The sequence below is a fragment of the Hylobates moloch genome, unplaced genomic scaffold (genome assembly GCF_009828535.3).
Source record: "Hylobates moloch isolate HMO894 unplaced genomic scaffold, HMol_V3 SCAFFOLD_13, whole genome shotgun sequence".
NCBI lineage: Eukaryota > Metazoa > Chordata > Mammalia > Primates > Hylobatidae > Hylobates > Hylobates moloch.
The window spans coordinates 58,199,666-58,215,159 of NW_026652288.1; the positions used below are offsets into that span (position 1 = coordinate 58,199,666).

General features: G+C 36.1%; 1 protein-coding gene across 6 annotated transcripts in view; it reads right to left on the minus strand.

Moving 5' to 3' along the window:
- The window catches only part of PUS7L (pseudouridine synthase 7 like), a 95,548-nt gene that overhangs the window by 72,617 nt on the left and 7,437 nt on the right, over positions 1 to 15,494 (minus strand). For 5 of the 6 annotated variants that reach the window (XR_009209224.1, XM_032173753.2, XM_032173755.2 and 2 more), the window contains exons 3-7: positions 12,711 to 12,870; positions 9,798 to 9,990; positions 6,222 to 6,320; positions 2,066 to 2,147; positions 156 to 436 (exon numbers count right to left, since the gene is read on the minus strand). Coding sequence is in view for 5 of the 6 variants with exons in the window: in XM_032173753.2 (XP_032029644.1) it covers positions 156 to 436; positions 2,066 to 2,147; positions 6,222 to 6,320; positions 9,798 to 9,990; positions 12,711 to 12,870 (815 nt within the window). In the remaining variant the exon portion in view is untranslated. The remainder of the gene's footprint in view (positions 1 to 155; positions 437 to 2,065; positions 2,148 to 6,221; positions 6,321 to 9,797; positions 9,991 to 12,710; positions 12,871 to 15,494) is intronic. The other variant, XM_032173756.2, reaches the window with a different exon arrangement.

Below are 15,494 nucleotides of genomic sequence, written 5' to 3' on the forward strand. Positions count from 1 at the left end.
GACAGCAGACTTGAAGCAGGAGATGAGTAAATATAAGTACAAATAGATAAATAAATTATATGTACATTTAAAGTGTTTCTATAATCAGGGCTTTTGAAAATTCATGTTCTGGCATAGTAACTACTCTTGGAAAACTCTGATGGAATGATACTTACTTTACTATTTGGGAAATTCTCGTCATCAATATCTTCATCCAAACAGACCAAATCACCCTGCACTACTCTTGCTCCATAGGTTTCAAGTCTGTAAGATACTGCCTCATTCCAAATTTTGCTGGTATATGCGTGAACATAGAATATGCGCATGGAATGGGGTAAAGAGAACCATGCCTGGATACAACCTTCCTCGGTCATGCCAAAGCGGTGCAATGCCTCCAACAATGCTCTCTCGCGCACTTTGAATTCAGGCATTAATGAAAGCGTGCCTTTAGCATCCTCTGAAACAAAGGGTAAATCAGGTATAGTTAGCCACTTTTATTTAAAGGCCAGTTATAAAGGCTTTTGTTCTAATCTCAAACTGAGGCAATGAACATGGGTATTAAGATGCTATTCAACACTTTCAGTTAAACCTAGCTACACTTGAAGAGCTTTAAAAAAAATAATAAGCATAATATGGCCCTACTTTCACTTTCCCTGCTATTAAAAAAAAAAGGCAAGAATCCAACATTAGTAACAGCTTACTAAAGTCCCTTACTTCAGAATAGACATAAACTAATGAAGTTATTCACAGGACTGTTAAAACAAAATCAAATGATTAAATAATTTAATTGCTGAGCTAGCAGAGGCTTGACTTTTTTAAAGAGCTATTCTGGACATAAACACAGAATTTTTTTACTAAGAAAGGGCTGAGATCTGGAGCCTTCAGGCACACTATTATGCCTCACAAATACACTTTGAAATGTAGATGACTGGAATCTACCACAAAGATGCTTATTCACGTATGGCCTTGGAATTGGCATTGAAATAGATGTACCAGGTGTTTCTTACGCATATGAATGTTTAAGAATCATTGCCATAAGGAAATTATCATCTCAGGACTCTACAACAGACACAAACAAGTCACTTTGAATTTTCCTTAGTATTACCTAAATTACTCATAAGAGTTAGAAGTGTCCACACTGTTTACACATTGTGGTGTGGCACAAAAATACTACTTTCCTGTGAATAGCTGCACATATGTAATACGTACATAATTAAAAATAATAAATAAATATTTGAAAACTGACATCCTTTATTTCAATGTAAGTGAAATTCAGTATGTCAGTCAGATATCTGAATGAATCTGAAATGGTGTGGTTGCTGTTTTTATTATTTAAATAAAGGTAATATTTATAATATTATAAATAATATTATTTAAATGAAGGTAATATTTATCTGTATGTAGTACACGAGAGGCATTATTCCAAGAGCATATCTAAATCTCATAATACTCTTTTAGATACTGTGATTTGCTTCAATTTACAGATAAGGAAACTAACACAATGACGTCAAATCACTTGCACAAGATCATACAGTTGGGAAGTATTAAAGTTGAGAGTTAACCCCATGCAGTCTGACTCAAGCCATACTCATAACCACTCTTCCTTAGTGGCTTTCATCAAGCATTCTATATGTATTCCATCATATTGACCTGAAGTTTTAAAAACTGACAGGGCTAATTGGCAACTAGAATGAAAATAATGTGTAAAGTTTGGAATATCATAAATGAACTTTTATTTATTTGTGTTTGTATCTCCCCCAGCTGCAATTAATTATATTGCCCTGAGTGCCAGATTAGAATTTGGAACTCCTCTCTCTTCAGAGGATTTCAGCCAAGAAAAACTAAGAAACTATTTCTCCCATTGCCCCCCCCCAGACAGGAGTTAGCATAGACATAAAAAACTTCCAAATCTGACCAAAAACGAAGTGAGTGCCTAAGTCATGTAACAAAAGTATTCAGTATGTAATACACTATAATCTATTTCTTAACACATTTATGTTACAATAAATGCTCTCCTGCTGATAAAACATTTAGAATGTGTATCTGTATCTGCATGGCTATGTACAGGATGAAGAAACGTAAATACCAGTTTGAAGAAAATACTTCTTTGCTCTATTTACAGGATCATCCAAGTCTTCTGGTGTAAGAAACAATTTTATGGCTTTCATCTTAAAAAATCAAGCAAGTAAACATGTGTTAATAAAAATGTCAAATTACTTTCTTAAAAAAAGATGCAAATTCTCTAGCATTCTAAAAGAATAGAGATTTAATAATTATACTTGATGCTGCAATTTTCTTTTTAGGCTTGCAAAAATTAAACAGTCAATGTTAAATGTAGAAATAGGCCTTCTGCATGAAATAATTTTATATATAGGTTTAAAATATTATGGACTGAAAAAAGTATTTCCCTATCACTTCCATAATTCTACTTTTGTTATTTTTTTAAATATTAAAGTTAAATATATTGACATTCTTAGTAAGGTGTAAGAATTCTGAAAAGCTTAGGCTAAATGTATTAAACCCTTATTTTTAAACTGTTTACAAAAACAAAAAAATTAGCAAGTATTATAAATAGTAAAACTTTTTTGCAATCATTTCAGGTTCTTAACAACCCACCAGAAGAAGCACCAAGAAAACCTAGCATATTTCCTAAGACAGTGAAAACTGAGCCCCTTCTGGCCTAAAAATAAATATTAAATATTTCCTTAACATTTAAATAGATGTATTTGAAAATATTTAATATTTAAATGGCTGGAGTAGAAGTAAAATTAAACCAATGTTTGTATTGTTACAGAAGAAAAAAGAAAAAAAAATGCAAATGAAAAAGGAAGACAATGTCCAGATCAAAGAGTTAAATATAGACACAAGAAATGCAAGCAGCTGTAAAGTGAAAGATCAAGAAGCACTCTGAGGGCTCAGAAATAGAAACTAGTGAACTCCAAAAGCAACCCTCAAAGAAAAAGAAAAAAAAACAAGAAAGATTTTAAGTATCCAACTTACCTGAGTCAAGAAAGGGAAGAAGAAAAGAAGTAGCTCTGAAGATGTAGAATGCCTCGCTCCCAGAGCAAAAGTAAAGAAAATCATTCAGAAAGACAACATTAAAAAAAGAAGCCTCAGAAGTTTCCAAGAAAACACAGCTATAACTTTCAGGTTAGGATTAAATCAACTAAAGTTATGTTTCACCCATTTCACAGCCACAAATATCTTTTTTGTTTGTTTGTTTTTTTGAGACGGAGTCTCACTCTGTCACCCAAGCTGGAGTGCAGTGGTGTGATCTTGGCTCACTGCAACCTCTGCCTCCCGGGTTCAACCTATTCTCCTGTCTCAGCCTCCCAAGTAGCTGGGACTATAGGCACCCACCACCACACCCGGCTGATTTTTGTATTTTTAGTAGAGACAGGCTTTACCATATTGGCCAGGCTGGTCTCGAACTCCTGACCTTGTGATCCTCCTGCCTCAGCACAAATATTTTAACTGGCTTTTTTATTTCTCAAGACTTAGAAGTCCTTGAAGAACAAAAGGATGCTGGAAATATAAAAGATGGTTTTCCCTTAAAACCAAAAAGGATTCATAAGACAAAAGATAAAGAGAGACATAAAATTGGAGAAGAGGTTATATCGAGAGTACTATCAAAGTAAGTACACAGTATAAATTCTATTGTCATTGGCAATTGACAGACAACCTAGAGTTCTGTCATCCTTTATCTCTATTATTGAGCTAAGAACATAAGAGTAAAATAATGGCATAAATTTTAGACTGGACCAACACACATGACAAAAATAGGAAAGTAGCAAGCAAAGGGGAATGGCAAGCCCTTAATTTCATTTGTGCTCTCAATTTCCTGAATTCTTTGGACTTAAAAATAATTGCCAAAATCTTAATGAAAAAGTTGCCAAATTTAATATTTTAAATCCTAAATAGATTAAAAGATGTTCCTTTTTTTAAAAATAGTATCTACTAATTCATGTATTTTATCACTGTCTTTAGAACTGGGATTTATTTCTAAAGCACGTGTCTTAGAGTAGGAAAGGATCTTAAATAGGTCATTTGACCCAATTTCCCACTCAATTTTCTTTTACAGTATTCATTTATTCAAACGAATATTATTAGGTATCTGCCACATGCTAGGTACTGCATAGGGTATTAGGGACAGAGCACTGAGGAAAAGAGTCATGGTCTCTGTTCAACTAAAACTTTCTGCCTACTGACAAAATTAAATAAGCAATAACAATAAAATATAATAAAACTTAAGATGGGAAGCCCAAGATGATACAAGATCACAAAATAAGAGGAATTCACTTTTTCTTGGGGAGTAGAATGAGAATATTTAAACTGAGACCTAAAGAATATACAGGTCGGGGAGGGGGTGCTTCAGGCAAAGGAAAGAAGATATAGCTTTTTAGCTGCAGGAACCAGCCTCTAAGATGGCCCCCAATGCTCTCCATCACTTGGTCTTCACACATAGTGTAGTCCTCTCCCACACTTATCAGGGTAGGTCTGTGTGGCCAGAAGACAGAAGAAGTGAAAGTATGCCACTTCTGAGACTAGGTTATAAAAGACACTGCAGTATCTGCTGTCTCTCTCTCTCTCCTTTGCATCCTTGGACTTATCTCTCTAGAAGAAGCCATGCCACAAATAGTCGTAAAGCAAGAAAATAAAGTCTCCTGACAACAACCACAAGCATGAGCTTGGAAGCAGATCCTCGATCCCGGTCAAGTCTTCAGAGACTACACACCTGGGCCAATTGTGTGACTGCAGCCTCACAAGAGACCCTGATCCAGAGCCACTCAGCTAAGCTGCTCCCAAATTCCTGACTCTCAGAAATTTAGATAATAAATGCATGTTGTCTTCAACCACTACATTTTGGGGTAATTTGTTACACAGCAATAATTGATTATTACTACTAAAGCAAAATTTTTTAAAAGTTCAAGAGCATGCAATATGAGGTTTGAAAGAGGTAGAGGGGTAGCCATCCAGCTTTTGTTTAAATGTTATAAGAAACAGGACATTCCAGTTATTTGAACAATTGTTAAGAAAAAGTCTTTCTTATGCTGGACTACAAGTCCCTTAAATATCTAGCCCATCCCATCTATGGACGCTTGTCTGGCACTGTACTAGCTGCCTTCACAAAAGTTCTTTCATTTGATTCTCAGAAAAATCTTGTGACATACATGCTATCTCCATTTTACAGATAAGGAAACCGAGGCTTGGAAAAGTTAAGCAACTTGGAAAAGTTAAGTACCTATAGTAACACATGTGACAAATGGCAGAACTCAAGTAGAACATCTGCTGCTTCCAACGGGCCCCAAAGTACTAAGTTCTTCTTCTGTATGACAAAATTTTAAACATTTTACAAGTTAATTTTCAGAGTTTTCTAGACTGAAGAACCACTGCTGAGGTAAGCATTTCTAGACACTTTATCATATCAGTTATATTCCAGTTGCTAAAATCTCCTTTGAAATGTGAAACCCAGAACTAATTATAGATTTGCAGATGTGGTCTAACTCACCAGCTCTGAACATTATTTGATATGTAAGATGATGTTCAATGCACTACGCTTCTCACAAAATCTTTTACTGTTTCTTTCTCTTTCACTCAAGAAATCATATTAGAACACAGGTGAGTGAACAAGATACTACCATAAGAATAATCTTGCATTTGTTCAAATATATAATTTGTATAGTTTTGTAGTTTTCCTCCATTATGTACACTCCATTTTAGTGTAAAAATATGTAATTATATATAAAAAATATAAATTAAAAGTAGATATACACACATACGCTTTTAATATTTCAGCAAATGCAGCTTCTTAGTTGTAACATGCATTTTTAGCTTCATTTTGAACTAGTCAGATTTTGTTTTCAAATTTGCTGCTCCCCTTTTAGTCTCTGGATTTATGTGGATTCCTATCTTTTATATGATCTGATATCTGATTTCTGGGATTGTAGGGTCAAAACTTCCTCTAAATCTTCTATTCAGTTCACTAAAATTGGAAAGTGATGGTCATTTCTGTGTCAAATCTCAAATATGTACTAACCACAAGGACACTCACACAGTTGGCTTTCTTGTAATGTGATATCAAGGACAGAGTAGCAGCTTAGTAAATGTTCAGTGATGTAATATATTTGGTATGTGTGTGTTTACATGCATTTATATGCTAGAGTTAAGAAAGCAAGGAGCTGGATTATGTAGTAAGTATAATTGACAGAAACAGATAAGATTACATTTTTCAAAATCCATACCATTTCATTCTTCAGCAAAGCTAGTCCAATTTGGTCTGTGTGAACTTTCCTTCCCTTCCCAAATCTCTGTGGTCCATAGTAATTCACAAAGCCTTTTTTCTATGTATACAAAATAATCAACAAATTAAGAGTACATAAATACAATTATGTGTCAAAATACGCAATTGAATTTTTCTCTTCATAATTCTTTTAATAGAATAACTCTGTAATCAGCAGTATACACATAGGGACCAAATGGTCTGAGAAGTGCTGTGCAATTAAAGAAAAGGAAAGAAAACACAGAATTAGCAGTTAGAACATAAAACCAATGAAGAAAACTTTAAAAATATGTCAGCTTTCCATTCATGTTACTGAGGGATTTCCTGGGATGTGAGATTTTCAGTGCTAAAGCCAGAAAAGCTCTGGGCTTCCAAAATGAGTTGATCACCTAGTACCAAGATCTGATCCCTACTCTGATGCTCCTTCTTATTTTGAGACTCTTCAGCTGTCTGGAGATGTCAGGAGTTAAGAACAGGCTTACTTTCAAACCGCACACATCCTGGCTCTTTTCTACATAACGTTTGTTCTTTAGTTCATCTCAGTTTCTTAAAGGCTGACCTGAGACAATGGAGCCACTTCAGCTCCATGGACAATGGATTCCTCCAGGGGAGGAATATAGACTTCAGTTCCTGCTAGAGGTGAACCCTTCAGGACGTGTTTTAAAACTGTCACATTACTCAGAAGAAGTAGAAAACTGTAACATACTACTGCAACCATTAAAGAAATTGGTCAGTCATTAAACATGTGCTCACAATGAAAACACCAGGCCCAGTTTCTTGAAAGACAAGAGTCCTCCACACTTACTTTATGAGGAAAGTATGCATTTATTCAGTCAACAATTATTATTGAATACGAACTCAAGAACTTTTTAATAAAAGATGCTGAGCCAATTTGTTATCAGCATGGTACAAAAGCAACTGCATCTTTATCTTATGTCATTTAAAAAATTAATTGCAGGCCAGGCGCGGTGGCTCACACCTGTAATCCCAGCACTTTGGGAGGCCAAGGCAGGCAGATCATGAGGTCAGGAGATGGAGACCATCCTGGCTAACATGGTGAAACCCCGTCACTACTAAAAATACAAAAAATTAGTTGGGCGTGGTGGCCGGCGCCTGTAGTCCCAGCTACTCAGGAGGCTGGGGCAGGAGAATGGCATGAACCCAGGAAGGGGAGCTTGCAGTGAGCCGAGATCGTGCCACTGCACTCCAGCCTGGGTGACAGAGCGAGACTCTGTCTCAAAAAAAAAAAATTTAATTGCAGATAGAATAAGTACTCCCTGAATTAAATCTCATAAATATTTTTAGTTATTTCAAATTTGAAAAAATAACATCAGATGATATCCTAGAGTAACCAGAAGAGTTTTAAATTAACGCTTCAAAGTACTTAGATATAACAAAAGGTTTATAACAGAGATATAACCCTTGAAACAAAACTTCAAAGACTCCTTATTTTCAGGGTTTCTCAATTCCTTTCTCACATCATGAGAACTAATGGAAGTTGGCTAAAACTAAGATCGTTTCTAATGGGAATTTTGTAATAGGCAGCTGTATATTCATAAATAACAAATGAAAGACAGGTAATAAATGCTATCAGAGTTCAAAGAAACTTCTACCTTTTTAAAGATATATCATTTTAGTAAAAGTTTTTGAGGAAAAAAAAGAATTCTAGGTGGGTCAAGGAAAACAAAGGTAAAACAACATATGGTATGGTTTGGCTGTGTCCTCACCAAATTTCATCTTGAATTGTAATCCCCACAATCCCCCCATGTCGTGGGAAGGACCTGGTGGGAAGGAATTGAATTATGGGGTCGGTTTTCTCCCATGCTGTTCTCACGATAGTGAGTTCTCACGAGATCTGATGGTTTTATAAGTGTCTGGCATTTCCCCTGCTGGCATTCATTCTCTCTCCTGTCATCCTGTGAAGAGGTACCTTCTGCCATGATTGTAAGTTTCCTGAGGCCTCCCCACCTATACGGAACTGTGAGTCAATTAAAGCACTTTTCTTCATAAATTGCCCAGTCCCGGGTATTTCTTCATAGCAGCATGACAATGGACTAACACAACATATAACGAGTATAATCAGATAACTTCTATATACAGATGAAAGTGCTGGATTTAAAAGATCTTTAGTTGGAAGATATTTTCCTAACTACAAGGCAGATTAATAACCAGTTTTTGTTTGTTTTCCTGTTGGAGAGGTATAAAATTGTGTAAAAAGGTCTTTGTGGTCAGAAACTTGAATCAGTGTTTCTCCGTACTGGCTCTAAAGTAGAGTCACCTAAGAAGTTTTTAAAAAATAAGTACTAATGCCTAACCTGTATCCCCAAATGTTCTTTTTTAATTGGTTCAGGAGTAGATATCAATAGGTGAAATTTTTTGAAAGCTCCTCAGGTTGAGAACTACTCATCTAGATCAGGGGTTAGCAAACTACTACAGCCCACAAATAAAACCTGGTCCAACACCTATTTTTGTAAATAAAGTTTTATTGGAACACAGCCATGTTCATTCACTTATATATTGTCTGTGGCTGCTTCCATACAATGGCAGTAGATTAGTTGCAAGAGGAACCAACATGTCTAAAAGGTCAAAAATATTTATTATCTGGTCCTTTACAGTATAAAGTTTGCTGATGTCTAGATGATCTAAGATGATCTAGTCTTGAAGGCTATAGTTGTATGTGCAAGTTTAAATGTCTGGAAAATGTCATTTAGAAACTTATGCTAAGTAATTTTTTACTGTAAAACAAAGGTAAAACAAAGGTCGAGGAAAACAAAGGTAAAACAACATATGATATGGTTTGGCTGTGTCCCCACCAAAATCTCATCTTGAATTGTAGTTTCCATAATCCCCACATGTCATGGGAGAGACCCAGTGGGATTGAATCTAGAGGTTGTTACTCCCATGCTATTCTCATGATAGTGAGTGAGTTCTCACAATATTTGATGGTTTTATAAGGGGCTTTTCCTCCTTTACTCGGCACTTCTCCTTCCTGCCACCAAGGGAAGAAGGACGTGTTTGTTTCCCTTTCCACCATGAATATAAGTTTCCTGAGGTCTCCCCAGCCATGCTGAACTGTGAGTCAACTAAACCTCTTTCCTTCATAAATTAACCAGTCTCAGGTATGTCCTTACTAGCAGCGTGAGAATGGACTAATACAGTGTGTGTGATTTATAATGTGTATACATCAAAATTTCCAAAAAATAAATTCCCCTGACTAAATACTACTCTAATATAGCAGATGCTTAAAAAAACTCTCTCTTATGAATGTAGATTGTCCCCTCTTCTCTGGAGGACACCATACCCTGCATTTTTAAAATCATGTTTACATATTTTGTTTTGTTTAAATACAAAAATGTATTAAGCTGAGAATAAAATGTAAGCCAAATGGCCCTACTTATCACTTTAGAAAATAATTAATCACTTTTAAAAATCCCATAAAAAGGTACAAAAGAAAAAGAAGTTTCCCCCCTTGCCTCAATGTAGAGAAAGAGACTATGAAGATTTCCCTGGATGCTCTTTTAAAATTAAGTTTTCTTACCTTAACATTTTCTATTGCTTCCATAATTCTCTCTCTCAGGTTTGCAGAATCATTTATTTGTTTTTTTAAACTTCTAATGACGATATCAAAGTGATTTCCTTTGAGCTGACCAAGTCTCAGGGAATCATCTACAGACCGAATATTAAAGACATTCATTCTTTTCTTTTCAATTTCTTTTTCAATATTTTTCAACCTGTAAGTAATAAATCATATAAACTCAGTTAAATTTTACATTTAAAAATTACTTTAAAATAAGGTTTTAAGTGGCAGTTGCCAAGCAACCCCATATATGAGAATACTAATACAATTTTTTAAGAATATTCTAAAGTTAATGTTACTTCACCAAATGTGTGCTTAATACCCATTATTATAGGATTGCATTAACAGAATTATTTTAAAAACTTGAACATATATTACTAATGTTATCACTCTTCCTATGTAGGCCTTCTGACTTCTCCTTAGCTCGAGTGACAGAACCTCCTAGCAGTTCTCCTGATCTTCCTGTCCCCAACTCTGCTGCTTTCCTTCTCAGTCTCTTTACCCAACATTACCAAGAAAAATCACCAGCACCAGAGGATTTTCCTGAAATTCTGCTCTAACCACTTCCTTACTCAAACTTTCAATTCTTGCCAACACCTAAAGAATTAATGTTTTCAAATTTTTAGAGTAACTTGTACGACCCTATACGGGCTGATATAAAATTTCCTTTACAGCCATATTTTCCATAGTCCTTATAGGAATTATATACTTGACAGACTATTGAGTTTACTGCCCGCAAATATATCTCTAGTTTTTTGCATCTGCTAAAATCTTACTATTACTTGAAGTGTAATTAAAATTCCAGACTCATAAGCTAAATTAAAGTAATCTCTCCTCCTAAGAGGGGAGCTTTCATCTTAAATATACTTTAACATCTAAAGTTTTTCTTTCTGCCCTATCCTGCACATCTTGACCACAAAAGCAAAATCGAACACTTTTTTTGTCCCCCATATAAGAGCTCAGAAGCACTCAGAAGAGTCTACTTGCACATAGTGGATACTTAAACATGTGTTAACTAAGAATTAATATATCAATATTACATTAATTAGGCTGAATTTTGACCCAATTATTCACATTTTGAAGTTTATCTTAAGGAAATTATAAGTTACAGATTTAAGTATAAGAATATTAATCATGGTATTATTTACAGTGAAAAGCTGGAAAGAATTTCAATTTTCAAAAACAGGGAATGTTAAACAAATTAGTCTGTATGATAGACATAATTTATTCCATGACATAAATTTTCATCTAACAATATTATTTTATTTTATAAAGTAAAATATAAACTGTATATGCAGTATGATTTTCATATATATAATAAACGTTGGCTGGGTGCGGTGGCTCATGCCTGTAATCCCAGCACTTTGGGAGGCTGAGGCGGGTGGATCATCTGAAGTCAGGAGTTAGAGACCAGCCTGGCCAACATGGTGAAACCCCATGTCTACTAAAAATACAAAAATTAGCCAGGCATGGTGGTGGGCGCCTGTAATCCCAGCTACTCGGGGGACTGAGGCAGGAGAATCGCTTGAACATGGGAGGTAGAGATTGCAGTGAGCCAAGATTGCGCGTTGCACTCCAGCCTGGGCAACAAGGGCAAAAATCCGTCTCAAAAAAAAATAAATAATAAATAATTTTAAAAAGTTTCTGTGTGATGTAGTCTCTGAAAAAGGTCTAGAGAGAAATGGAGAAAAATGTTATTGCAGTTATTTATTTTTGTTTATTTTTTTGAGACAGAGTCTCGCTCTGTTGCCCAGGCTGGAGTGCAGTGGCATGATCCCTGCTCACTGCAACTCCCACCTTCCTGTTCAAGCAATTCTCCTGCCTCAGCCTCCCAAATAGCTGGGATTACAGGTGCACGCCACCACATCCAGCTAATTTTTTATATTTTTGGTAGAGATGGGGTTTCACCATGTTGGTCAGGCTGGTCTCGAACTCCTAACCTCAAGTGATCCGCCTGCCTCAGTCTCTCAAAGTACTGGGATTATGGCGTAAGCCACCATGCCCAGCCTATTGCAGTTATTTCTGAGTAGTAGGCTTACCAGTAACTTCATTTTTAAAAAATTTTTTTCTATTTTCTATAATAAATATATGTCTTTTATAGTAACAAAAAATATTTGTAAAATTTGATTAAGCTGACGGAGGCTAAATTTGAGTACTTTACATTCTATTTCACAAGGATTTATTTTAAATGTAAGGATCCATGATAATAAAGGCATAATACAATTAATTAGGAAAACATGATTTATGAGATACTTTTCTGAATATAAATGCATATTTGAATACAGTACAGGATGTTTAGAAACAATTTAGACAATTTAAATCTTCCACTTCTCAAAGTTTCTATCCTAAAATTTCTTATATTTTCAATGTAAACTTAAGACATATCTCTATTTAGAAGATAATTATGAATATAGAATGTGCTGTTCAATAAGCATGTAATCAGTGAATATTGATAGTGAGGTTAGTATACTCCCAGTATTATTCTGAGCTTTTGATCTTACACGTATTTATTGGATGAAGTATGAAAGTAAAGTTCAGTCTTTTTCTTTTTTTTTGAGACGGAGTCTCGCTCTGTCACCCAGGCTAGAGTGCAGTGGCACTATCTCTGCTCACTGCAAGCTCCACCTCCCGGCTTCTCGCCATTCTCCCGCCTCAGCCTCCGGAGTAGCTGGGATTACAGGCGTCTGCCACCACGCCCGGCTAATTTTGTTTTCGTTATTTTTAGTAGAGATGGGGTTTCACTGTGTTAGCCAGGATGGTCTGGATCTCCTGACTTCATGATCCACCCGCCTCGGCCTCCCAAAGTGCTGGGACTACAGGTGTGAGCCACCACGCCCGGCCAAAGTTCAGTCTTATAAAGTAATATCTTATTACCTCTCTGGAGTCACTTTTCTAACAACCATTGCTTGATAGGTGATGGCTTTCTTGTCTTTAAGGCCTGCATAACTAAAATCCGAAGGAATAACACCAAGTTTGATAGCTAAAAAACCAATTGCTTCAAACATTTCCAGGTTTTCCTTTCGTAGGGTAAAAGCTGAAACAAAAAAAAAATCTTAGATCACAAAAAAGCAGCTACCATATATCAATTACATTCTTAGCTGACTAACACATTAGTATAATGAATCAAACTATTAATGTAAGGAGGTTTTTTGTTGTTGTTGTTGTTGTTGTTGTTGTTTTGAGATGGAGTTTCACTCTGTCACCAGGCTGCAGTGCAGTGGCGCAATCTAGGCTCGCTGCAACCTCTGCCTCCCGGGTTCCAGTGATTCTCCTGCCTCAGCCTCCTGAGTACCTGGGACTATAGGCACACGCCACCACGCCCGGCTAATTTTTGTATTTTTAGCAGGGATGGGGTTTCACCATGTTGGCCAGGATGGTCTCGATCTCTTGGCCTCGTGATCCACCCACCTCGGCCTCCCAAAGTGCTGGGATTACAGGCGTGAGCCACTGTGCCCAGCCGTAAGGAGTACTTTTTAATGAAAATATAAAATCAGCATGATAGATTTCAGCTGTTATTTTTAAACTGCTGGTTGGCTCATTGAAGGCTTACAGGCAAAAAAATCCAAATTCCTTAATTTGGTATTCATATCTGGCCCAAATGCACCTTTCCTGTCTCCAAGTGCACCACTTCCCTTCACATATCCTATAACCCTGCCACAGAGAACTTCTTGTAATCCCTGGATTAACTAGAGCCTTCAACAGTTTTGTACTTTCATACATTTAAGTCCTTTGTCTAAAACATGTGTTCCCCTTGTATGTTCATTGCAGCGCTATTCAGAATACCAAAGACATGAAATCAACCTACGTGCCCAACAACAGTGGATTTGATAAAGAAAATGTAGCTGGGTACTGTGGATCATGCCTGTGATCTCAGCACTCTGGGAGGCTGAGGCAGAAGGATTTCAAGAGCAAACAATCTAAGACCAGGCTGGGCGACATATGGAGACCCCATCTCTACAAAAAATTAAAAAGTTAGCCAGGTGTGGTAGCAAACACCTGTGGTCACAGCTACCCAGGAGGCTGAGGTGGGATGACTGCTTGATCCTAGGAGGTCGAGGCTGTAGCAAGCCACGATGGTGCCACTGCACTCCAGCCTGGGTGAAAGGGTGAGACCCTGTCTCAAAGAAAAAAAAGTGGTACATATACACCATGAAATACTACACAGCCATTAAAAAGAACAAAATCATGCCCTTTGCAGCAACATGGATGCAGCTAGAGGCCGTTAATCCTAAGTGAATTAACAAAGGAACAGAAAACCAAACACCTTATGTTCTCACTTATAAATAGGAGCTAAACACTGGGTACATGTGGACATAAAAATGGAAACAATAGACACTGGGGTCTATAAGAGGTAAGAGAGAGGAAGGGCATAGGGCTGAAAAACAACCTATTGGGTACTGTGCTCACTACCTGGGTGATGGGTTCCATCATACCCCAAATCTCAGCATCACACAATATACCCTTGTAACAAACCTGCACATGTACACCCTGAAACTAACATAAAAGTTAAAAAACAAAATGTGTTCCTTCCATTTATTATTTGTCTTACTTCTATGCATTCTTGAAGGTCCAACAGCAGCAGCCATTCGCCCTGACAATTTTGGATATGTCATTCAAAAAGCTCAGCAATTTAAAAGTAATCCCCAACTTGTTTGAGATATTAGTTTGTTGCTGATAGTAGCCTAGGTGGATAAGCATTTTTTCACCCATAAAAATTTAGAATTTAGTATAGAAATATATTTAAGAGAATCAAATCCATGATATTGTATTAATATTAATCTAACTACATAAAAATTTATGCACTTGAATGTTTAAGAGAATGAAACTTGTAGTTTCAATTTAAAATATTTAATTGATTTAATTTGTCTTTTTATATTGAATCTTATTTAAGTTAGTAAGCAATATGGGAACATTTACAAAATCCTAAGGGTCACTAAATTTATAAGTTTAATGTATAAGATTTATAACATTTTCTTAATTACTTGGAACAATTACATATTTAAAAACAAAGTCAATTATACTGAATTTTAAAATTCAATTTTAGAGACTTCCACTTTGAGCCATGTTGGAATAACTGATACCAGATGACCTCCCACTGTAAACAAATAGAAAATGGAACAAAACATATGAAACAGCCATTTTTAGAGACTGGCAAATAGGTACCACAAAACTGTAATCTAAAAGAAAAGAAAAACAAATGAGGGGAGTCCTAAAATACTCTAATTTTCTGCCTAGAAGTACATTCTGGAACACAGCACAGACATAATCCAGGTAGAGCACAGGAGTCTTGCTGAGTTAAGAGGGTAGATATTGGATTTCAGGAAGGCTGAGTGGGCTGGAATTCACAGGGAGAGTACCTGGTAAGACAAAGCTTTGTAGAGAAGAAGTTCCAGAAATCTACATAAATGGTTCCTTGAGTTTGTTGCTGATCAGTAATTTGTGCATGTCTACGGTTAAATGCTATGTATTATTTATTGTTGCATGACAAGTCACTTCAAATCTTAATGGCTCACAATATTCATTTATCTCCTATACTTTCTGTAGATCAGGACTTCAAGAACTCTTTGATTTGGTGGTTGCAGTTCAGGCTCTCCTGAGGTTGCATGCAGCTAGATGTGGCTAGGGCTGCAGTTATTTATTTATTTATTTTTAATTTTT